At 40.5% G+C, this 25,592-nt stretch overlaps 1 protein-coding gene across 1 annotated transcript; it reads left to right on the top strand.

Annotated features, from left to right (window-relative positions):
- Positions 1-1,245: 1,245 nt before the first annotated feature.
- Positions 1,246-25,353, top strand: dnah3 (dynein axonemal heavy chain 3). The gene is made up of 62 exons (XM_062435507.1): positions 1,246-1,263; positions 1,684-1,785; positions 1,898-2,105; positions 2,234-2,282; positions 2,408-2,546; positions 2,643-2,835; positions 3,133-3,328; positions 3,761-3,886; positions 4,670-4,862; positions 5,004-5,183; positions 5,343-5,473; positions 5,554-5,659; positions 5,766-5,944; positions 6,109-6,293; positions 6,414-6,537; positions 6,847-7,000; positions 7,108-7,252; positions 7,370-7,581; positions 7,724-7,815; positions 7,988-8,102; positions 8,279-8,395; positions 9,501-9,680; positions 9,768-9,904; positions 10,160-10,361; positions 10,558-10,650; positions 10,938-11,048; positions 11,175-11,289; positions 11,399-11,597; positions 11,761-11,869; positions 11,950-12,063; positions 12,505-12,681; positions 12,802-12,893; positions 12,980-13,199; positions 13,322-13,456; positions 13,572-13,683; positions 13,831-14,072; positions 14,185-14,285; positions 14,405-14,510; positions 14,618-14,747; positions 14,832-15,068; positions 15,161-15,264; positions 15,344-15,638; positions 15,760-15,939; positions 16,029-16,152; positions 16,257-16,413; positions 16,501-16,644; positions 17,023-17,689; positions 17,775-17,940; positions 18,048-18,264; positions 18,356-18,538; positions 18,713-18,911; positions 19,041-19,554; positions 19,736-21,363; positions 22,104-22,329; positions 22,431-22,675; positions 22,792-22,908; positions 23,310-23,467; positions 23,740-23,907; positions 24,039-24,181; positions 24,304-24,508; positions 24,756-24,893; positions 25,000-25,353. Exons 1-62 carry the CDS (start codon positions 1,246-1,248, stop codon positions 25,351-25,353), a joined length of 12,108 nt encoding a protein of 4,035 aa, XP_062291491.1.
- The last annotated feature ends 239 nt before the right edge of the window (positions 25,354-25,592 follow it).

Below are 25,592 nucleotides of genomic sequence, written 5' to 3'. Positions count from 1 at the left end.
ACCTCCACCGGCACTTTCACATCTGCCAGCAGCTTGCTCCTCCCGGCCCCCAATAACAAGCTCTACACAAGCTCTACAATGCTCTGCCTCACCACACTTGTAGAACAACCTTCTTAGCCATCTGAGGGCAGCACAGACCTTAGAGTTTTTTCAGGAAGGCATTTCATTCACTGTTATTATTGTCTTTATATGTTTAAATGCTGTAGCACTTTGAGATTCACTGCAAAAGTGCAGTACAAATTAAAAGCATTATTATTACTGTTATTATTAACTCGATGTCAGAAATAATATTTTATGAGTGCTCTTTCTGTATGCTTGAAAATTCAACTATGGGTTACAAAGGGACTGATTTCAGTGAGGTGTATTATTATTATTAGTAGTAATAGTAGTAGTACATTTTAAAATGGTGTATATGTTTTATATTATCGTTTATTGTGCTTATTTGTATTCATTTTGAGTGCACAACCATATGCCATTTTGCAAGTATTTTTCCCACATGAAAATTCATATTTGTGGCTATGGTTTTCTTCAGCCTTTAGACACCCACAATCTGAATTGATGGTACAACCAGTGGCTGCCAGCAGATGGCACAATACAACTGCTGGATGATGACGCCTCCAGGTAAACGCTTAGGACAACCCACCAACCCAACCCACCAAATGCCCTATTATAACCATAGACTGTATATAAGAAATTATAACACTATATGAGTGGTGCTACTGTGATTGTGACACACAGACACACAGATGTGTATAGACCCCTCTTGTGTGTGTAAAGAAAAGGGCGCCGCCCACCACATAGTTGAGCTTTTCAGATAGTAACAAGGTGGTGCGTTACCATGGAGACCTTCCCGGATGGGATCAACACTGTTTCAGTTTACAGCAACGTGATGGATTATCTGCTCAGTCACAGCAGTGACAGGGCAAAACTAAACTTTCACTAGCCTACAGTTGTTCTGTTTTTTGTACAACAGGTTAGTGACAGATAAACAAAGCTGCTAATGGAAGGGTAATGGACTTTTACATTCCCTCTCAGCAATGAATTAAAAATGCCGCCGGTACAACCTTTATAGCGACCGATAGAGGGTAGCGTTGATTGTTATTAACGTTGACGTTACAGGTGAGTTTACCGGTGGTTGTTTGCTCTTTACAAACTGTCACACTGATAAAACAAATGTCACGTTATAACTTGCACGTCAACTTATCTGTGTTTTCTTTTCTTTCATTGATAGAAAAGTTGAGCAAGATGGACCGGCTGAAGCAGGTAACGTGCCTAGCTAATTTAGATTTGAGGATCCACTTTTACCTGTGAAGCTAACGTTAGCTACATCTTTATTATACAGTCATCTCATTTGGTTAACATTTATAGTTAACGGTTTAATTCGCTAGCCCTGTAACTTAAAACAGAGTTTTCCCCCTTATTGCTTACTTGCAATTACAGTTTACGGTTGCAGCAAATTGATTTTATGTTCACATGAATTTCAAGGTTCAAGGCTATTTTTAAACTGTGGTAGGCTATACACTTTTACTTACTTCAAATAAAGCTAGTAAAAGTGCATACAACATACAAACAATGATAGTAATACCTTAAAACTTCATCTTGAGTAAACAAAATATATTTACTTTAATAAGTAAAATTGCAATCCCCTCTGTGCAATCCTTTGTGTTTTTGTCTGAACTATAGATGGAGGATGACTCTATCTACAACATGAGTGAGAGCAGAGGATTTACTGTTCCCCCACCTTTGCCCAAGAGATGCAATGCAGAACCTTCAGAGCTGTATAAAGTAAGAATGTCAATCTAGGTGGAAGTTTTGCTCAAATACTTGCCAAGTTAAACACATACAACCTTTAATCTGCTATCCAACCCCTGACATTTAAACTGTTATATAACCTCAGATGGTCCTAAGGCACAGTCATTACCCACCCATCCTCCAGAGTAATTCATGGACTATGGCAGTTCCTTTTAAAGAGCAACGTCAACATCGCACTCCCAGTGAGTCTATTGCAAACAACTACAGACCCCGGGCTCAGGATCTTAAAATTAATAAACTCCAGCAAAGACGACAGACTCTCCGTCAATCACTGGCAAAACCATCAGGGCCTTGTATCCTTTCAAGTTCTTCTCATATCAAGCATTTTACTTTAATGGCTGATGATAATTCAGAATGTTAACTCCTAAGACCACTCTCAAAACCAATTAGAACATATATTTGATCTTAATGAAGGTTTAAGCACCTACCCCACCTGGAAAGAGACAAGCAATTACACCAAGGAGAAGGTAATTATTCTTTGAAAGCAACACGTCAGCACTAGCTTAGGTATCTTTTATGATATTTTTCTTGAAGCACTTGATCCAATTCTGTTATGCTTTCCCAGGGATATATCTTGCGATGCGTCAGCGTCAACTCGGCCAAAGTCTAGACCTAGAAACCTCCCCACTCCGAGCAGCAGGCCTATGAGTCCTAAAGAGCAGCTGGACATCATCCACAGCAAAGAAGAGAAAATGAGGGCGACTCAGAAAGAACCTACTGAGAAAGACCTGGAGGCACGATTCAGTTAATTCAGTGATGAACTAGTCAGTTGCTGATTAGAATTTGGAGTCTTTTCTGACATGTGTTTGATCTTAACTTTACTCCCACAGAGGTATTTGTACTACATCACCACTGCTGTCCCCACCTCTGTGCTGGCCCCACAGCCATGTCAGCAGATGATGAACATCATGTGCCTGCTGCCTTCGAAAACGGATGATTATAGTAAAGACATCAAGATTCTGAGAGCTAAAATGGAAGAGGAAGTCAAAAGAGATTATTACTTCAGTCTCAAGAAGAGTATAGGTATAAAACAATAAGTGATTCTTTAATGGCAGTATTGTTTTTTTTAGTCATCCAAGCACAAGCCAGTATGACTTTAACATTGATTTGTATAGACAATTTGACCAATACAAACACACACCAACTTTTCTTTATAACAGCTAGCACATTTTAAGGCATTATTGAACACAATGAAGTATGGTTCTTCTTATATATAACCATAGGGTTCAAAAGGTAGTTGGTGCTTTAGTTAACTAATATTTTCCTAATAAAATATCTCCCTTACTCTGAAAATGTCTTGTTTTCCATGTTCCTTGCCAGTGGACTACATTCTAATGGACCAGTCTGAGCGCCAGCGATTGTCCATATCCAGCATTCCTATTCCCTTTCCCATGAGGGTGATCCGTGCGCCAGTGCCCTGGGCTACTACTTACAGGGAGGCTCAGACATGGCAAAGCCAACATCTGTTTACTATCAATCACATTATGGTCCTACTGCAGGATGTCTGGCTAAACAGGTAATACAGAAGTGTAATTATATTTTACTTTTGAATAAGTGGCATTAATATAAATGTTCACAGATCACATGAAGTGTCATATATAGTCTGAAACTGAAAACTTTGAACTTCACAAAGTGTTAAAAAGACAGATTTTATCTTGTTAAATATGGTATATTTGGTGAAGTAAACTACTGTAATGAGGGCACAGAAAATGCACATTCTTCCAAGCTAATAATGCTCACATTCCTTAACAGTCTGATCACTTGAGCTTATGCCTGTTCCTTGACTCAAGAGATGTGGTGTCGGGTGCAACCACTAAACATGAACTTGATACAACAGCTAGCTTGAATTTTCGACAAACAAAAACAATGTGTTGATTAAAAGTATACTGCAACTTTATGTGAAACAGGAAAATATGTGAATTGAACATCATCTTTTATGTTGTTTCAGCTTCTCATCTTTGAGATTTGTGCGGCTAGAGGACCTTTTCTCCACCAGCCTCCCCCTCCTGCCATCTGAGTTTGAGGAATTTGTAAAGAGACAGTGCCAAGCAACCAGAAATGAACTTGTCCAAAAGTGAGTAATGCCGGTGTGCCAGAAATCTAAACATCCCATCTGTCAGTGAGACCATAAGTGGATGTCCAGGCTTAATCATTGTAGTGTTTCCAGTGGGCTTGTTGGTCGGTCGGTACACAACCAAGAGAGCTAATCCTGTTGTAGGCACAGGCTCATGTTTCCCACTTGTCCACTTTGTCAGACCCGTGTCATGCTGCCTTTCAGGGGATTACTTTACACACTGCCTCACTTTAGGATTGCAGTGCATCCTTTGTTGCACACTTGTTGTATAGCCTGTTAGACTGTGTAGCTGCCCTGTAGGATATTTGGCTGCATGGTTGAAATATGAGCCATTGTAATTTGTAGAAATTGGTAGCTGTTTGTTTATTTTCATGTTGATAATTTGTACCCGCTTGGATACCATTATTCTCTTGTCAGCTCAGCTTCCCATGCCAGCCATACTCAATCCTGTGGACATTATGTGTCCCTGTGTTGTGTAAATGTCAATAGATGAAGAATAAAATAACAGAAATAGCTAGAGCAGTCAGCATATTGTGAAGACAACATATTGTACGTTTTGAAACAGAAAAAATGTTCTGTCAAATAATATTGAAGTGATGCCTAAAATATAATATCTTGGCCCTCTTTCCTTTACTTAGTCCTTTTGATGCACTCTAGTCCCCATACATAAGTGACTGTTGATATGAATATAAAGTTCTTTTTATGTTTTGATATTAAACACATTACAAATAATAAAAACTGTTTTCAGGGCACTTACGTATCACCATCATCTTCTTGTTTCAGATGGCTGCCCAACTGTGCATCACTCTTTGACAACTTTGACAACTTGTGGTTGCCCTTCCTACACAGTGAACAGGGGTCTCCAGATCTTGTCCAGGAGTTCTTCAACTGTGTGGCCGCTCTCATGTCATTGCAGCTCCGAAGCCTCGTCATAGATTCATTACAGGACCTGTTGTATTTCTTCACTATACATGAGGTTTAGACAAAATGTTCCATTTATTCTCATCATGTTAAGATAGTCCAAAGAGACACTATGGTTGTGCAAAACTGACTATGACTCTTTTCTGAATGAACTGTGAATCATCATTATCATCTGTCCCGTGTCTGTGTCCTTTAGGAAGGCAATGACTTTGGTGAGGTGTTTGATGAGATGAAGTATGTTCAGACTCAAGTGCTGCTGGTTAAGCTACAAGAGGATGAGCCTCACATTCACTTTAATCCAAGTTTCCAGGAGTGTTGGGAGCTCATCCACGGAACCTTTATGGAAATTATCAAGAGCGCTGAGGAATTCCCCAGGGTACATTATACCCTCATCACCACAAACTTTTATTACTATTTACTATTTTAGATGACAATTAAAGTAATTGCCATATATTATATCACAGATTTTAGTCTGTTTTTATGTTTATACAACAAACATGCATATAATATCTGACTGACATGCTTTTGTGGCCAGGTGGAATGTAGCCTTTTTCCCGCTATCAAGACCTGTTACCTGCGAACAGTCGGTCCTGATGAGTCGCTGGTTACAAACATAATCAGCAAAACAAAGGATGTTTTCCACAAAAACACTGTGGGCCCTGAAAAGTAATGTCAAATTAATTTTTTTCATGTGCCTTTCAATGTTTTTGATGCTAGTAACCATATTACCACATCTCTTCATTCAGGTATTTGAATGTATATCAAAAATACAGCAATCTACTGGACAATACAGCAAAGCAGGACATCACAGCATTCCTTAAAGAGAAACACTCATTGGAGGGATTTACCAAGGTAGATAAAGCCTTCTTGTTTTGCTGTTAATGTTTTGTCAAATAATATTTCCATACTAACTGAAATACAATTTCTTTTCTCTTTCTCTCTCTTTCTGAATCCTCAGAAAATTGAGAGTATTAATCACGTGTGGAAGGAGATTGCCTCACTGTGCATTACAGTTCCCCTGTCAATGTTTTGTCTGTATGCCGGCAAGCTGAATGATGACATGTGTGACCGTGCCAAGAAGCTGAAAGAAGAGATCATCATGTTTGAAGTGGAGGAAAATAGAGAGCTGAATCAGAGGTGGGAAGAACATTTCAACCTCCCTAAACATTCCTGATTTGAAGAGCAGTGTCAAGGGTTTAATTCCTTATGTTTGTGTCTTTCAAACAGTAAATTGATTTTATGTTCACATGAATTTGAAGACAGAGTGTCAACACATGCAAGATGTTGTTTTTTCCCCCCAGGATCTGTCAGAAGTATGAGGAGATTACCAATACCATCAGAGGCACCCCAGAAACCACAGAGGAGTTAGTGGCTCTCAACAAGTACATTAAACAGACCAGTGAGGTGACCATTCACAAGCTGTTAGATGAGATTGATGAGGCAACATACCGTCTCAGCTTCCTCCTGGACTATGCCACTCTGCCCTGTATGTGAAACGCATCAATAAGAGTCCAAAGAAATTACATTTTCCTATGTAGTTAAATAAGTTGTTGTTGTAGTTGGAATACACAATAGTTGATACATTTTGCTTTTCTTCTTCTTCCAGCTGATGATTTGAGGCTGAACTCCCGTGTTTTCCAGTGGCCCAATGACATCCTTATTGAGCTTGATGACAGCAAGATTCGTCTGGCCACCATGAAAGAACAGGCTGAGGACTATCTCCAAACAAGGTTACAGAATAAAAACATGGTTGTTGTCCCTCCTCATCTTCACCCAGGCCACACACAGTATCCCACATTGGAATTTTCAGGCTCAAAGATGAGGAAAGGTGGTAAATCAAAATTTAGACCAAACCTTCCAAAACCTATGGGCAATGTCATACACAATATATCCACATTTTTTACAGTCATATTGTCTCACCTCCTTTTTACAGTATGCAAAAAATTACTGCCATGACCATGACCTAGCAAAGAAATCATAGCACCTGAAAGTTAGTAACTGAGATGATAACTGCTATATCTGTAATTTAACCATCTCAGGCTAATGGACTTTGACCAAAGGCTGCAGGAATTAGACAAAAGCATACAAGCCTTCAAGAAGAAGGAAATGATGGGTATGGAGGAGATGAAGAACAACGTTGGAAATCTAGCTCAGATCACTGCTAACTTGGAGGCTTCTGTCACTGAACTGGAGGTAAGAGAAAAAAACAAATGTACATGGGGTTATCATTTTGATTTTAAAATCTAGAAAGTCACATTTCAAACCTTAAATGGAAAATGTACTGTTTTCGTTTTCCACAGGATATCAACAAAGAGCAGACTTTGCTGGGGAAGGAAGAGAGCCAGTTCCCGATGCTGCAGACTCTGATTGCTGACAAACAGCCATACGACCAGCTCTGGAACACAGCACTCAACTTTCAGAGCATGTCAGACGTGTGGCTGAATGGTAGGCAACACTCAATAAGGACTGTACATCAATTCTACAAAGTATGACTAATTCTACAAAGCAAGTGTTAACAGTTGTGTTCACATTAGTGTTCTTCACTTCTTATTTAACTACTAGGTCCTTTCCTGCACCTGGATGCTGAGGAAATATCTGAGGAGCTGGACATTATGTGGAGGACCATGCATAAACTGACCAAGTCTCTCTCAAATCTTCCTGGGCCTTGCCATGTGGCCAAAAACTTCAAGAACAAGATAGACCAATTCAAGCAGCATCTACCCATTCTGACAACTATCTGTAACCCAGGCATCAAAGACCGCCACTGGGAGAATGTTAGTTTTTTAGCTTCCTCATATCAGCTGACACTGATAGAAATCCAGTGTCAGCTTCACTTTGTAAGAATCAAGTGTCCTGCCACTCCTGTGATCCATGAAGCCACTGTGAATAATTGATTACGCTTGTGTCTCTGTACAGATAAGCAGCATTGTGGGCTTTGAAGTCAAACCAGATGTGACCAGCTCTCTTCTGAACATGTTGGACCTGGGACTCTCGAAGTTCTCTGATAAGTAAGACACTTTACCTGCAATACAGCATAATAGAATAGAATATATACAGAGCAAAAATGAATTCAACATGATAAGAAGAATACCCTGGCCTGTAAGAAAAACAATCACACATTGGCTGAGTTTTACACAATTTTTTATAATGTGATTAAAAAGTAATGGTCTTTGCAACTAGGTTGGAAGACATTGGAGCGTCGGCCAGTAAGGAGTTCTCCCTGGAAAAATCCATGGAGAAGATGAAAAATGAATGGACTGAACTCCAGTTCTCTTTTACAGCATATAGAGATACTGTATGTTTAACACATATAATCATACACAGTACTTTTCACAACAAACAAAGCTATCTGATCAAAAATTGTCATCTTGAGTGTTGAATTTTATAAGAAACTGTTATGTTGTTCACCTTTCACTCACACTGGCCATGAATTTTCATGAGATTGACATCAGCTTCTTTTTTTTGTCATAGGGTACCAACATTATATCAGCAGTAGATGATATCCAACTGCTCCTGGATGATCATATTATTAAAGTACAGACCATGCGAGGTTCCCCTTTCATTAAGCCCATAGAGACTGAATGTAAGGTAAGACAACAAAAAGGGATGAAGCCGTTGCTGTTTATGTCAATAGGTATTAATACTACAAATAGCCGCACTGAACTTGGCTTAAGTATGTATTAAAGCAAAGAAAGCATTTGTAGTAAGGTGTAAAGAGAAGTCTGTGTGTGAGCCTCTGACAACTAAAGCCACAACAATAACTCTTTCTACGTGGGTTTACAATAAGGTGGTTTGAGCAGGCACAAATGCAAGAACTATTTCATACCAGAATATGTAACAAAATTGATTGACCTGCATAAACTCAACCTCAGCTGTGCCACTTCACCCACCAATGATAATGGCTGTGTCTGGAGCCATACCTTTACCTAAAAAGGCTTGTAACAACCTGTTTGAGTACTGTAAACTATTAGAATTGCTACACAACAATCATCTGAATTTTTATAGACTTGATTTTATGTGATTTCTTTTACACTACCATTTTTGAATACTGAAAAATATAGTTTTCACCTTATTTTTTTACTCCTTTGTGTTTTGTTTTTTTCAAATATACACTGCTCAAAAAGATTAAGGGGAACAGTTAAGTCACACAGTGGATTTTGATGTACAAATTATTCAAGTTGAAAATCTGTACTGATGGTCAATGGAAACTGTTGTCACTTTCATTTGCACCAAAGCAGATGAAATTGATTCACAATCACTTGTTCTTCCTAAATGGACAGATTGACATCCCTGAAGTTTAACTGAGTTGGTGTTGTTATACTGTGATGATCAAGCATTCCCTTAATTTTTACGCAGTGTATTTAGGAGGCATTTGTGCAAAAATCTCAACCTTTATAGAGAATAGTAAGCAGCTTCAAATATTCAACTATTCACAAAAGTGGTGTTAAATAAAAGGGGGAGAGAGACAAAAGGAAGAAAAGGGAAAAGAAAGAAAGGGATATACCCTTCATACCCCATTCATCCACCCACCCCCACTACTTGTAATTTTGAGTTTGTGTTTTCTTCTGTTTAACTCATTTATTCTGGGTATGATGTTTGCTTTTGTTGTAAGAGTTTTGTAAACTAAACTGTAGAAATGCTACTTCTATAAGATACACTAGCTTGTTATTATCACCCTTCCTTTTAACTTTAGCAATGGGAGGACAAGCTAGTGAGCATGCAAGACATCCTAGACTCCATGTTGAGATGTCAGGCTACTTGGCTCTACCTTGAGCCCATCTTCAGCTCAGAGGACATCATCGCCCAGATGCCTGAGGAGGGACGCAAATTTGCCATTGTGGACGGCTACTGGAAGGATATCATTGGCGAAGCGGTAAGATCCTCATGACCTTCTGTTTTAGTTTGGGTAAACAGATCTCACGCACTTTGATTCAACTGTTGTGTGATTACATTGATACAGGTGAAGGATACACATGTTCTGGTGGCTACAGGCCAGCCAAACATGTTGGAAAGGCTACAGGAGTCTAATGTGTTCCTGGACGACATCCAGAAAGGCCTCAATACCTACCTGGAAATGAAGAGGCTCTATTTCCCAAGGTTTGACTACCATTACTACCTCTAATAGTGATACTAACAGTTTAGACTATTTTGACTTCTGTCTGTAAAACAAATTACCCCATGGGGATGTTAAAGATCTTCTACTCACATGATTCAAATTATATGATGAGCGTAGTGCTTTCATTTCAACTTCAACTACAAAACACATCATGAACACTTAAAATAGCATTATTTTGTCTTTTTTAGTGCTTTTTTCAGTTTCCTGTCCCCTTTTCATCTTCAACATATAACCAGGTTCTTCTTCCTGTCAAATGATGAACTGCTGGAGATCCTGTCTCAGACCAAAGACCCCCTGTGTGTGCAGCCCCACTTAAAGAAGTGCTTTGAGGGTATCGCCAAATTGGAGTTCACTGAGGACATGGAGATTGCTGGCATGATCAGTTCTGAGAAGGAGACTATTCCCTTCACAGAAAAGATCTGTCCAGCCCAAGCAAAGGTAGAGCAGACAGTGATTATATAATTTGTGTTGTGTTTTATATTCTCTGTATTTATCTCTTTTTATGTGCTAATATTTCACTTTTTTGTTGTTGTTATTTTTACTTTGTTGAATATAACATGGTCATAGGCCGCTATGACCCGAATCACGTGTATTTTATTAACAGTGAGGTTGACTTTTACCTTGTGACTTTTAGGGTATGGTAGAGAAATGGCTGTTGCAGGTGGAAAACATGATGCTAAGGAGTGTCCAACATGTCATCCATCAAGGGGTGATTCAGTATGCTGAGGTATTCCTATAATATAAGAATTGGAAGATTAAGGAATTGCTGAAGAGTATACTGTATATATTACATTATTATATTAAAAGTAACACAGCAGGACTTATTTAATTCATTTTAATTTAATTTAATTTAATTAAAGTTTTCTTTTTTGTCTAAGCACCTTTAAAAGAATATGGTGTGAAAGTTTAAAAAAAAAAAAAAGGATATTTATGTAAATTGTATCAATACCATTTATCCTTGCTCAGATAAGTCTCCCATCTTTGCTTTTAATATTTTTTAAATTGTTCCTGTAGTTGCCCAGGAAGAAGTGGGTGTTGCAGTGGCCTGGCCAAGTTGTCATATGTGCTTCCTCCATCTTTTGGACAACTGAAGTGTCTGAAGCCATCCAGACCAACTCCCTGCCTGTCAGTTTAGACTCACTAGTACACCCACTGCTAACTTCCACATAGAAAGACAACTTCTGCTCTCACAAATTACATAATTATTAAACTGTATTCTTAACTGTGGACTAATTCTCCATTCTACCAAAGGCCTATGTGGAGAAGTGTAACGCCCAGATTTCTGACATTGTGGAGTTGGTTCGTGGAAAGCTGCCAGGAGGGGCAAGGATGACCCTTGGTGCTCTTACTGTCATAGATGTCCATGGTAATGTCTGCATGCCAAATTGTCTCATATATTAAATAAAGAGATAAGAAATATTATCCATTGATTAAATCTAGGGTGCAGAAAACTGGATGCTTATTTCCTCCCCTAGCGCGAGATGTTGTGGCAAAACTGGCAGAGGACCGCATCTCCTCGCTGAATGACTTTGCATGGATTTCTCAGCTGCGTTACTTCTGGGAGGGTGGAGATGTGATGTTGCGCATGATCACCACTTGCTTGAAATATGGCTATGAGTATCTGGGTAATTCCCCTCGTCTGGTCATCACACCACTTACTGACCGTTGCTACAGGTAAACTTCAGTCTGGTTGAGCCCTTGTCCTTTTAGACATGTATGCTATAAACAGATTGTTGTAATATAATGATAAAAATGTCAAGGTAAAAAAATAGCATACTGTGAAGATGTGAAGTTCCTTCAGAATATCACTGGGTCAAATGACTTTGTGTTATACCAGAACTCTTATGGGGGCTTTGAAGTTGTTCTTGGGGGGAGCTCCCGAGGGTCCTGCAGGAACTGGCAAGACTGAGACCACAAAAGATCTGGCTAAAGCTTTAGCTAAACAGGTATACCAAAACTTTAGTCAGTTAAATATAAAATTGTGTTATTTTCTTAATATTGATGTTAAACCTAATTTTGTTGCTAGTGTGTGGTGTTCAACTGCTCCGATGGTCTGGACTACAAGGCCATGAGTAAGTTCTTCAAAGGACTGGCTCAGTCTGGAGCTTGGGCCTGCTTTGATGAGTTCAATCGTATTGAGGTGAGTGTTACCCAAATAGCTTAGCTCTAAGGTAAACATAACCCTTAGCAGTAGCTTAAAGGACCAGTGTGTAAGATTTAGGGAGACCTATTGGCAGAAATTGAATATAACATTCATGAGTACACTTTCATTAGTATATAATCGCCTGTAACTAAGAATTGTTGTGTTGTTGTGTTTCCATGAAACCCGCTATTTTGTTCCTACAGCAGCCCAGAACAGACAAACTAAACATTGGTTCTAAAGTGGGTCTTTTAACACTTTTCAAATTGATATTTAAACAGAAATGAGGATGATGATGGCCGGATGATGATAAGTATTATATTATTTCCAGGTTATATTGGATTGATGGTCTCTGCTGAAGGCAGGATAATTGAAATACATATTAATTTACAGAGACGGTCAACTGGTTACTCATGATGTGTTTGTTTTTCTGCGTCACAGGTGGAGGTGCTCTCTGTGGTGGCTCAGCAGATCCTCTGCATACAACAGGCCATTGCCAAGGATCTAAAGAAATTCTTGTTTGAGGGAACAGAACTGTCACTTAACCCAACCTGCTCTGTCTTCATCACCATGAACCCTGGTTACGCTGGCAGGGCTGAGCTGCCTGACAACCTAAAGGTACATTACTGTAGCACTGTAGTATATTAAAAATGGGAAAGTAGTATAACAGCATAATATAGATTATTAGATACTACAATTGGATGTGGATCAAATATATTTGTCCATCTTTTCTTGTAGGCTCTTTTCCGGACAGTGGCTATGATGGTGCCAGACTATGGTCTCATCGGAGAAATCTCACTGTACTCCATGGGCTTCATTGATTCACGCAGGTACTGATTAAAAGATTCTACAGAAAATATTTTTAGTGAGTATATTTTTCACATTGCCTGACCTCTCATTCCAACTCTACTGACAGTCTGGCCCAGAAGATTGTCGCCACCTACCGTTTGTGCTCTGAGCAGCTGTCCTCCCAACACCACTATGACTACGGTATGCGAGCTGTGAAGTCTGTGCTGACTGCAGCAGGGAATCTGAAACTGAACTACCCTGAAGAGAACGAGAGTGTGCTCTTACTTAGAGCGCTGATGGATGTCAACATGGCCAAGTTTCTCTCACAGGATGTTCCACTCTTTCAGGTGATACATTTGTATAGGACAGTGATTATATAGGTGATTACATTTAATTAATCCGACTGAAACTTCTTATTTATCAAGTGGCTACTAATTATTCAGTTTTCTTCTCCTGCTGCTGCCCACAGGGTATCATCTCTGATTTATTCCCCGGAGTTGTTCTTCCCAAACCAGACTATGATCTCCTCCTCAAGGCTCTAAATGACAACATCGCTAAGCTAAACCTCCAGCCTGTCCCGTGGTTCATTGGCAAAATTATCCAGGTATCAATCAAGGAAGTGTTTCTCTCTAATACTGATGAGACTCATAACATTTGTCTAGTTGTAACACCTCAGCTACATAAAATGTACACAGATTCTGTTGTGTCATTTTGAATAGGTGTATGAGATGATGTTGGTACGCCATGGTTTCATGATAGTAGGAGACCCTTTAGGAGGAAAGACCTCTGCCTACAAAGTTCTTGCTGCTGCCCTTGGAGACCTTTTCAAAGGTAATTACATCTATGTATTCACCCCTAGTAAGTCATTAGAAATCTCTAGCTGAAAATTGTTTAGTTATACAGATGTGTGATTTTACTTTTAAACTTCTTGCTATTGATTTGCATAAATGTGTATACTCTGTCATTCTCCTCATTCAGCCCAACTGATGGAGGAGTTTGCAGTGAACTACTGCATTATCAACCCCAAGGCCATCACTATGGGTCAGCTGTATGGCTGCTTTGATCCGGTCAGCCACGAGTGGTCTGATGGTGTCCTGGCCACCACCTTCAGGGATCAGGCTATCTCCACGTCAGAAAATAGACAGTGGATCATCTTTGATGGGCCCATTGATGCTGTCTGGATTGAGAACATGAATACTGTGCTGGATGATAATAAGAAGGTACTGGCCATTTTGATGCTGTCTGTTTTTGTATTGTTTTGTGTTTTTTACTGCTGCCCAAAAGTTCTCCCAGGTGTTGCATGCTGATGACACTCACTGTGTTCTCTACTAGCTTTGTCTGATGAGTGGTGAGATCATCCAAATGAGTGCCAAGATGAGTCTGATCTTTGAGACTGCTGACCTGGAGCAAGCCTCTCCAGCTACCGTCAGTAGGTAAGCAGCCAAGACAGAAGCTGAACCAGTATCTGCCGTATATAAATAGAAAGCATTCATTTTGAAAGGCGTATGATTAGTTGCTGCTCCTTCTTTGACTGTTATCTATCACTCTAAAGGTGTGGTATGATCTACATGGAACCTCATCAGCTGGGCTGGTCTCCTCTTAGAGACTCCTACATGAACACACTACCTGAGAGCCTGAGCGCTGAACATAGAGAACTGGTGAGATTACAAACTTGCATGTCCGCATGCTTTAAGTAGTATTTGCTATTTCATTATCTTGATATATTGTATGTCTTGTTTCTGCTTGTTTGATCTTTTTCCCATAGATAGTGGACCTATTTGATTGGCTAGTTCAGCCCTGTCTGGACTTTATAGACAGGGAGTGTCGCTTTGTGGTTCAAACATCTCCAATCCACTTGGCCTACAGTCTCATGAAACTGTATACATGTCTGATGGGTCAGTAAGAATTACATTTAATTGATCAATCAGCACATATTTCTTTTTGATAATATACGTTTTAACTTCCCTGTCTATACCTAGATGAAATTACTGCGTCAGTAACCAGTGGTGACCAGAGTATGTCCAGCCAGCAAATAACCATGTGGCTGCAGGGCCTGTTCCTGTTTGCAGCTGTATGGACTCTGGGTGGAACTATATCTGGCGACAGCCGTAAGAAGTTTGATGTATTCTACCGCAATCTGATCATGGGCATGGACGATGAGAACCCACGGCCCAAGAGTATCAAGCTCAAGAAAAACAACATCTTTCCTGAGAGAGGTCACACATTTTGAACAATTATTGTGTATACATGTAATAATCATACAGTTTTTAACATTAGTGATCCATAATGTGGTCTTATTGTTTTGCAGGAACTGTTTATGACTACTACTTCCATAAGGATGGGCAAGGGCAGTGGAATGTGTGGACCGATTCAATCACAAATGAACAGAACACGATCCCAGCTGGAGCCAATGTGAGTTATATCACACGTTACTGCTGCCAAAGATGCCACTGACATCCATGCCTTCTGAAACTCTGTTTTTAACTACCAGGTGTCAGACCTCATCATCCCCACAATGGAGACGGCCCGTCAGCTTTTTTTCCTGCGTACCTACATGGCATATGAAATACCCACCCTGTTTGTAGGGCCGACTGGCACAGGCAAATCTGTCATCAATAAAAGCTTCTTGGTTGCACTTCCTAAGGAGCAGTACACACCAAACTGTATCAACTTCTCAGCCCGCACCTCTGCAAATCAGACCCAAGACATCATCATGGCCAAGCTGGATCGAAGAAGGAAGGGCGTGTTCGGACCTCCTATGGGAAAGAAGTGTGTCGTCTATGTTGGTAAAGAAGGATGCACATACCTAATATCCCCATTCCTATTATTGATGTCAAAAAATGTTAAAAATGTTTAAAAGTCCTTCAATTCATGTATAAACTGATGGTTATTATCGCTCTTATGTAGATGATCTGAACATGCCTGCTAAGGAAATATATGGTGCACAGCCCCCAATTGAGCTGCTAAGACAGTGGATAGACCACCACCACTGGTATGACAAGAAGGACACCTCCAGACTGAACATAGTGGACATGCTTTTTATGTCTGCAATGGGCCCTCCTGGTGGTGGGAAGAATGACATTACAGGTATTGTTGAAATGATTAATAATATTCATGATTTAAGAAAGCAGCACTTGCAAGGCTTACTGTAACTGACAAAATGTTTGAAATGCTAGGCCGCTTCACCCGTCACTTGAATGTCATCTTAATTGATTCCTTTGATGATGAAACACTGACCAAGATATTCAGCTCCATTACAGACTGGCACTTCAGTAAGGGGTTTGATGCCTCTTTCTACAGGTAACTTGTCAAATATGTATTTTGTTGCCATACAGTAGTAGAATGCTATAAAATAGCACATATATATATATAACTAAATATATATATAAATATAAATGTCCTAGGCTGGGCAAGATCATGGTCCAGGCCACCATGGCAGTCTATAAGGATACAATGGACAGCTTCCTCCCGACCCCATCTAAGTCTCACTACATTTTCAACCTGCGGGACTTTGCTCGAGTGATACGTGGTGTACTTCTAGCTCCACACACACACATGCAGGTAAGAGTGGGAGCAAAAGAGAAATATTTAAATGAATTGTTAATGCACTGACATCTGTTCATTGTTCATGTGTACCATTTATGTCAGGATGGAGACAAACTAATCCGCCTGTGGATCCATGAGGTCTACCGTGTTTTCTGTGACCGGCTCATTGACAATGAGGACAAGGAGACATTCTTCAGCATCGTCAAGGAGAGAACCTCATTCTTCTTTAAGCAGAGTATAGAAAAGGTACCTGTTTGATTAGTGCATGTACAGATGGACACACACTCAAAATCATTTCACAGCTTATGGTCTCTGTCTCTCTGTTTGTACAGTATATGTTATTTCAAAAACGCTGACAATGAAATTTTGTGGCAAAAGCACAGTTTAGCAGATTTGGGTGGAGATATTTGTTTCTGCATTAGTGTAAAAATACCAGCCTAAGGACTTAGTCATCCACTAAACAGAAATGCAGTCACAAGCTTCTTTTTTTTTAAAGGGTCAGGTCCACAACGCGAACAATGAACAAACTGTTAGACAAACAGCTGTTTTGTTTAATTAAATATGGTCTAGATTTAAGACTGTAGCTCCAGTTTTTAATTCTAAATCTTTCCTATTTTTGTGTAGCTCCTGAGTCATCTCAGCCCTGATGGCAAGGTAGCAGATGAGACCGTTAGAAACTTGTTCTTCGGTGACTATGCCAAGCCTGATGCGGACACTAAGGCCTATGATGAAATCACAGATTTGCATGCCTTGCAAGAAGTGATGGAATTCTACTTAGATGAGTACAACAGCTGCTCCAAGGCACCCATGTCCCTTGTAATGTTCAAGTTTGCCATTGAACACATTTCCCGCATCTGCCGTGTGCTGAAACAAGACAATGGCCACCTTCTGCTTGTCGGTATTGGTGGCTCAGGGCGTCAGAGTGCCACAAAGCTGGGCACCTACATCAATGATTATGTACTGTTCCAGATTGAGCTGACCAAGAACTATAGCATGTCAGACTGGCGTGATGACCTGAAGCGGATAATGCTTAAAGCAGGCATTGAGGGCAAGAGTCTGGTGTTCCTTTTCAATGACAGCCAAATTAAAGATGAGGCCATGTTGGAAGACATCAACATGCTACTGAACACTGGTGATGTGCCTAACATCTTTGCTGCAGATGAGCGTGCTGACATTATTGACAAAGCGCAGGGTATTGCCCGGATTGAAGGAAAAAAGATTGATGCCACTCCACTCTCAATGTACAACTTCTTCATTGACCGTGTGAAGACCAACCTTCACATTGTGCTAGGTGGGCACCTTTAACTGGATTTTGTTCTTTTGTATAACTGATGTATTGTTAAGTATAAGTAATTGGGAATTATTGTATTCAACAGCCATGAGTCCCATCGGTGATGCGTTTAGGAATCGTCTTAGGATGTTCCCCTCCCTTATCAACTGCTGCACGATTGACTGGTTCCATGCATGGCCAAATGATGCTCTGGAGATGGTAGCTCACAAGTTCCTAGAAGATGTGGAAATGAACAGTGACATCAGACACGAGTAAGGACATAACAAACAATGCAAGAAGTAGTAATTGTTCCAGCTGCCAGGCTATTGTGACTAGCACTGCATAGTATGCCTACATTTTTGTTTTTGTGTGATCTCAGGGTGGTTGAGATGTGCAAGACCTTCCAGATGAGTGTCAGGGATATGTCTGAAAGGTACTTCTCTAGACTGAGGAGACACAACTATGTCACGCCAACCTCTTACCTTGAACTCATCCTCACTTTCAAGACTCTGCTCAATCTTAAGAGGAATGAAGTGGATAATGCGCGGAACCGCTATATCGTTGGTCTCCAGAAGCTGGACTTTGCAGCGTCTCAGGTGACAAGCAATAGTGCCTTGAGTGTTGTTTCTCTGACAAAATGGATGATACTTGCACTTCCTCAGCTAAGTTTTTACTACACTGTTACAGGTGTCAGTGATGCAGCTGGAGCTGACAGCCTTGCAGCCAGAGCTCATCAAGACCTCAGCTGAGACAGACAAGATGATGGTCAAAATAGAGAAGGAAACAGTGGAGGTGGATGCTAAGAAAGAACTAGTATCTGCTGATGAGAAAGTTGCTAATGATGCAGCAGCTGCAGCCAAAGCCATTAAGGTAGCACATGTATTTCAGAAGAAAAAATATCCATAATTTATGCAGAGTTAAAACATTTTTTTTTAAATGTATCTTTCAGTTGCTTTCTGGAAGTTAAAAGGTAGCTTGCAGTATTTGGTTTGCAGCCATTTACAAATTTGGACACTGACTGTGGTGTACTGGTTGTCTTTTTAGGATGAGTGTGAGGGTGACCTAGCAGAAGCAATGCCCGCATTGGAGGCTGCTCTGTCAGCCCTGGACACTTTGAAACCTTCAGATATTACAGTAGTTAAATCTATGCAGAACCCACCTGGTCTTGTCAAACTAGTGATGGAGTCCATCTGTGTCATGAAGGGCATCAAACCTGAGCGAAAGCCAGATCCTAGTGGCTCAGGTAAGATACAGTATTAGCTTTGACAGAATTATCTTAATATAGCTTTGAATCATGAACCATATTTAGCTGAATATAAAATATGATTGCAGTATTACTGTTTCAGCTAAATATGAAGATTTTGTATTTCAGGTAAGATGGTTGAGGACTTTTGGGGTCCCTCTAAGAAGCTCCTCGGAGACCTGAAGTTTTTGGAAAACCTCAAAGCCTACGACAAGGACAACATACCCGCCCCGAACATTAAGAAAATCAGAGATAAGTTCATTGAAAACCCCGAATTCCAGCCCTCTGTTATTAAAAATGTCTCCTCAGCTTGTGAGGGTCTCTGCAAATGGGTGCGGGCAATGGAAGTATATGAACGGGTTGCCAAAGTTGTAGCCCCCAAGAAGGAGAAACTGAAGCTGGCTGAGGATGAGCTGGGTGTACAGATGGAAATGTTGGCTGTGAAGAGAGGCGAGCTGAAAGAAGTCGAGGACAGACTGCAGAGCCTGAATGATGACTTTCAGGCCATGATTAACAAGAAGAATGAGTTGGAGGACAACATTGAATTGTGCTCTCAGAAGCTGATCAGGGCAGAAAAGCTGATAGGAGGACTGGGTGGCGAGAAGGACAGGTGGACAGAGGCTGCCAGGCAATTTGGGATTAGGTACATCAAAATTATATTTGTAGATACATTTCATATATTTCATGGTGTGTATATATACAGTATTTAATTTCAGTTAATATTATCTGATGATAATGAATAGAATTTGGTAATGAATGACATGTGTTGTGGTGTACCCATGGTTTATTATTCATTAGATTGGCACTCTATTTTCCCTCTGTAGATACACCAACCTGACAGGTGACATACTTCTTTCCTCTGGAACTGTGTCTTACCTTGGTGCATTTACAGTAGATTACCGCATAGAGTGCCAGGAACAGTGGCACATCCTTTGCCAGGAGAAGAAAATACCTTGTTCTGAGGACCTCACTCTCACTAACACTCTGGGTAATCAAGTGGCCATCAGGGCATGGCAGATCGCTGGGCTACCAGTAGACTCCTTCTCCACAGACAATGGCATCATTGTATTTAATTCCCGTCGGTGGCCCCTTATGATAGACCCTCAGGGTCAAGCCAACAAGTGGATCAAAAACATGGAGAAGGCCAATAAGCTTGCTGTCATCAAAATGTCAGATGGTAACTATGTGAGAATCTTGGAGAATTCCATCCAGTTTGGGACCCCGGTTCTCCTGGAGAATGTCGGAGAGGAGCTTGATCCCGTACTTGAGTCTGTGTTGCTAAAACAGACCTTCAAACAGCAGGGTGTAGAGTACATGAAAATAGGAGAGAATATTGTGGAATATTCTAAAGACTTTTTGTTCTACATGACCACCGGGCTGAGGAACCCGCACTACCTTCCAGAGGTAGCTGTCAAAGTCTGTCTGCTGAACTTCATGATCACACCACAAGGTCTACAGGACCAGCTTTTAGGGCTTGTAGCAGCCAAAGAAAAACCTGAGCTGGAAGAGAAGAAGAATCAGCTCATTCTGGAAAGTGCTGCCAACAACAAGCAGCTGAAGGAAATTGAAGATAAGATCTTACAAGTGCTCTCCTCCTCTGAAGGAAACATCCTGGAAGATGAAACAGCTATTAAAATCTTGTCATCCTCCAAAATCCTATCTGAGGAGATCTCAGAGAAGCAAAAAATTGCCAGTGTCACAGAAAAAGAGATCGATGACACTCGAATGGGCTACCGTCCTGTGGCTGAGCACTCATCCATTTTGTTTTTCTGCATCTCAGAACTGGCCAACATTGAACCTATGTACCAGTACTCCCTCACATGGTTCATCAACCTCTACCTGTGTTCCATTGCCAATAGCTTGAAGAGTGATGATGTGACTGAGAGAATTGACAACATTTTGGAGCACTTTACCCTCAGCATATACAATAATGTGTGCCGCTCACTTTTTGAGAAGGATAAACTTCTCTTCTCCCTGCTGCTCACAGTTGGCATCATGCAGGGTAAGGGTCAGGTTGATGACCAGGTCTGGCGCTTCCTCCTCACAGGTGGCATTGCGTTGGATAACCCTTACACCAACCCCGCTCCAGAGTGGTTGACTGATAAGTCTTGGTCAGAGATTGTCAGGGCGTCCAAACTTCCAAACCTTGCTGGTTTCTTTGAACATGTCCAAGACAACATCCCCAAATGGAAGAAGCTCTATGATTCAGGAAAACCTCATAAGGACCAGTTGCCCGACCAGTGGAATGACGTGGTGGGAATGGACCGAATGATAGTGATCAGATGCTTCAGGCCAGATAAACTGGTTCCAGCCGTTCAAGATTTCATAGTGGATAACATGGGGCAGGCTTACATTGAACCACCCACTTTTGACCTGGCAGGGAGTTACAAAGATTCCAACTGCTGCTCTCCTCTCATCTTTGTCTTGTCACCAGGATCTGATCCAACTGCAGGTGATTAATCAAATACATCATATCCCCACAATCCTTATTTCAGAAGCTAAGGAAGGCTGTACTTGCAAGTATTTTTCTTAATGTCATTATCTAGAGATCATGAATTAATTATTTTGTTATCTGGAGAAAACAAGCTTTGTTATTTCAAGATAACAAGATAATCAATGCATTTCATTTCTCCATGCAAGAAGTTTGAAAAGATATACACTCTGCGGTAGCACATCTGACTAACTTTACTGTCCTACAGGCAAAAGTTAGACTACAGAGCAGAATCTCTGATATTAACAAAATACTCTAGGTTTATTATTATTGATAATTAAAATATCTAAACTATTAATAGTAAAAACTGAACCATGATAGCTAACGAAGTACACAAGGCAGTGAATTGTTATGGTTATGTTAATTTATTTCATATCCTGAGGTGTTGAATTGTTCACATGAAATAGATAACTCATTAAAGCATTCTCACCTCTGTTGTCCAGTTGTTGTATTCCAAGACATCCAAGAAAATATGACCTCTCAGCTTTATAGTCCAAACAGTACAAAGGTCAGAGTTTTGTTGTGATAACAGGTTGATTTTCTTGTAATCTCAAGATAACAAAGCTCATTTTGTCAAAATGACAAAATAATTACTTCATGATCTTGAGATAACGACATTAAAAAATAAAGGTCATTCTCAGTGCCTTATTTTATGTTTGCATTCCACAAAAACTTAATCCAGTATTCCATTGCTCCTGCAGGTCTGCTAAAGTTTGCTGATGACCTAGAAATGGGGGGCAGTAAGACCCAAACCATTTCCCTTGGGCAGGGACAGGGACCAATAGCAGCTCAGATGATAGATAAAGCCCTTAAAGAGGGCACCTGGGTGGTACTGCAGAACTGCCACCTGGCCACCAGTTGGATGCCTGCTCTAGATAGGATCTGCGAGGAAACTGTGACTCCAGAAACTGCACACACTAATTTCAGGTAACAGACAAACCCACACTGAGCTCCACTGAACCATGCTCTTACATGAGAAACATCACTAGAGCAACTTACTCTACTTCTTTTTGTACACTTTTTACCAGGCTGTGGTTAACCAGTTATCCATCCGACAAGTTTCCAGTCAGTATCCTGCAGAATGGGCTGAAGATGACTAATGAGCCTCCTAAAGGAATAAGAGCCAACTTGATGCGCTCCTACCTCAGTCACCCCATTTCTGATCCTGACTTCTTCAGCAGCTCCAAGAAACAGGTCATTTGGCAGAAGTTCCTGTTTGGTCTCACCTTCTTCCATGCACTCGTGCAGGAAAGGAGGAACTTTGGACCTCTAGGTGAGAAATATAATAAACTGTAATTCTTATCTGCTATTTTTTGTGAAACTTCTTCTACACTGGATCATTTAAATGCTCCTGCTCTTGTTTTTCATTTTCACTCTCTCATTCCTTAGGTTGGAATATTCCCTATGAGTTCAATGAGTCTGATCTGAGGATCAGCATGAGGCAGATCCAGATGTTCCTGGATGAGTATGAGGAGGTTCCACTGGAGGCCCTCGCATATCTTACAGGTGGGGATTTCAGAAACTCAACAAGGAGCCAATTTACAACACTGAAATTTGCAGCAAGGTGATAATCTGCATATGTAGGTCACCCCTGATATAAGAAGAAGTAACATGCCACATAACCCAAGTTTATGTTCTGTTTGGTCCTTTTAGGGTCTAAGAAATGAAAACAACACAATATTATCAGTATTTATTAGATTACTCTGAATATTCTTGTGGTAAGTATACTGGTTATGTGTAACTGTGAGGTCCCCAGTTCCAGTTGCAGATCACGGCTTTCTCTCTCTACACATAAAAATGTACTGTATGTGTTTATTAGCATGATCGAAAATTTGACCAAAACCTGTCAATACCAATCATAAAAATGAGTTCCTCTATGTTTTCTTTGATGAACCCTCTCTTCTCAGGCGAGTGCAACTATGGTGGCAGGGTGACAGATGACAAAGACAGGCGCCTGCTGCTGTCGCTTCTGTCCATCTTCTACAGTTGGGAGGTCATAGAGCAAGAGTGCTGTCCCCTATCTGAGGGAGATCTGTATTATATCCCAGCTCATGGCCCCTATCAGGTACTGTCAAAGCTCTGATCTGGTCAGTTCCTAATTAAGGCTACAATGTAAAACTGCTATATTGTGGTATAATCGGCTTATAGCCTAATTAAACACTTGCTTTCATTTAAAATAAACACTACCGCAGCTGATTTCAAGGTTAACAGGGGAGAATTAATAGTTTCAATCACAGAGTGTAATATTTGTAATAGTCTAGATAATCTTGGGCCTTGAGGGCACAGTGTTGAATATTATTATTACAAGTTGTCTTCAAGTTGTTTTCTTTATTCCAGACATATCTCAACTACATTCGCAGTCTACCAATTTGTGCTGATCCCTGCGTATTCGGACTTCATAGCAATGCTGACATAACGAAAGATAATCAAGAGACCAATCAGCTTCTGGATGGAGTGCTGCTGACTCTGCCCAGGCAGACAGGAGGCGGGGCAAAATCTCCTCAGGTTTGCACTACTGTCTGGAGCAGTCAGTCTTTCATTTTAACATTTCAGCTTTCGTTTATCCTTCTGAGGAAATATTACAGGCTTGAGACTTGTTGCCTTAAATGTAAACTTGTCTTCTGTTTGTTTTGTAGGAAGTGGTGGACGAGCTTGCAGAGGACATCCTTTCCAAGCTGCCCCCAGACTTTGATTTACAAATGGTGATAGATAAATACCCGGTCATGTACGAGGAGTCTATGAATACTGTTTTAAGGCAGGAAATAATCCGCTTTAACAGGTAATAACAATATTTAAGTTGGAAAAGACAAACGTTTAGTATGAGGAGCTCATGTTCATTAATATGTTTATATTGAGAAAAGATTTACATTTCATATTTTTACTTTTCTCCCCTCTCACTAGACTCACGCTTGTGGTGCGTGTCAGCTTGGTAAACACCCGCAAAGCTTTGAAAGGTCAGATTGTTATGTCGGCTGAACTTGAGAACGTATTCAACAGTATGATGGTGGGCAAGGTGCCAGCTTTGTGGGCCGCCAAGTCGTACCCATCTCTCAAGCCAATGGGGAGCTATGTGATTGACCTCTTAGCCAGGCTGCAGTTCCTACAAGTAAGAAATATGATTGTTTCAGGTGACACAGACCTTGGCAAAATGAAAGAAATATATGAAAGGGAACGTATGGACTTACTTAAAGTACTTGTTATAACATATATGTACACTTACATAAAATCACCTCTAGCCCACAAAATGAGTGGTATTACACAAAACGAATTCATTACATTCAGATTTTAGTGAAGCAACATTTTTTTTCGATAGGCTAACTAACTCGAATGTGTTTGGATGTCTGTTTTGGCAGGATTGGATAGATAACGGTCCACCTACAGTCTTCTGGCTCTCCGGCTTCTACTTCACCCAGTCATTTCTCACTGGAGTGTCGCAGAATTTTGCCAGGAAGTACACCATCCCCATAGACTACATTGGCTTTGAATTTGAGGCATGTGCTTCTAACCTTCCTCAGTGGTTTTACTAATATGTAGAAATATTAATTATTTTTAGTTGTTTCTTCGTTGTGGATATTCATACTCTTAGTTGTGTTGCAGGTAACCAAAGCAGAGATTCATATGGATGAGAAGCCAGAGGATGGAGCTTATGTTAAGGGCCTTTTCATGGAGGGGGCACGCTGGGACAGGGAGAACATGGTCATAGGAGAGTCCCTCCCCAAGATCCTCTTTGACTCTTTGCCCATCATCAAGCTCAGACCTGGAGAAATGGGCAAGTTTCTACATGAAAACATTTATTGTAGTCCTGTTTACAAAACCAGCGCCCGCCGAGGAACCTTGTCTACCACAGGCCACTCTACCAACTACGTAATGTCCATCGAGTTGCCCTCTGACAAGCCACAGAAACACTGGATTAACCGAGGGGTGGCATGCCTCTGTCAGCTGGATGACTAAGAACGTGAAACAGCTGATTCAATTAAAATACTGTAAATGCTAAAAAGAAATGTCTACATGTTTGTATGCCAGGCTAACATATTAAATAACAGTAGTCTCAGATGTCAGGGCTCTAGAGGTTGACTGAAAGCACATCTGTCATATATTGGCAACCATGACCACAAATTAAATTTCTTTCCATAGTTGATGCAAGTGACATCTTCCAGTAATATTGTATTTGGAAGAGGTCACCCCTGTGT

Source organism: Scomber scombrus, chromosome 16, assembly GCF_963691925.1.
Source record: "Scomber scombrus chromosome 16, fScoSco1.1, whole genome shotgun sequence".
Classification (NCBI taxonomy): Eukaryota; Metazoa; Chordata; class Actinopteri; order Scombriformes; family Scombridae; genus Scomber; species Scomber scombrus.
Note: the sequence above shows the minus strand (reverse complement) of the source record. Positions and strands in the feature narration are given on the sequence as shown.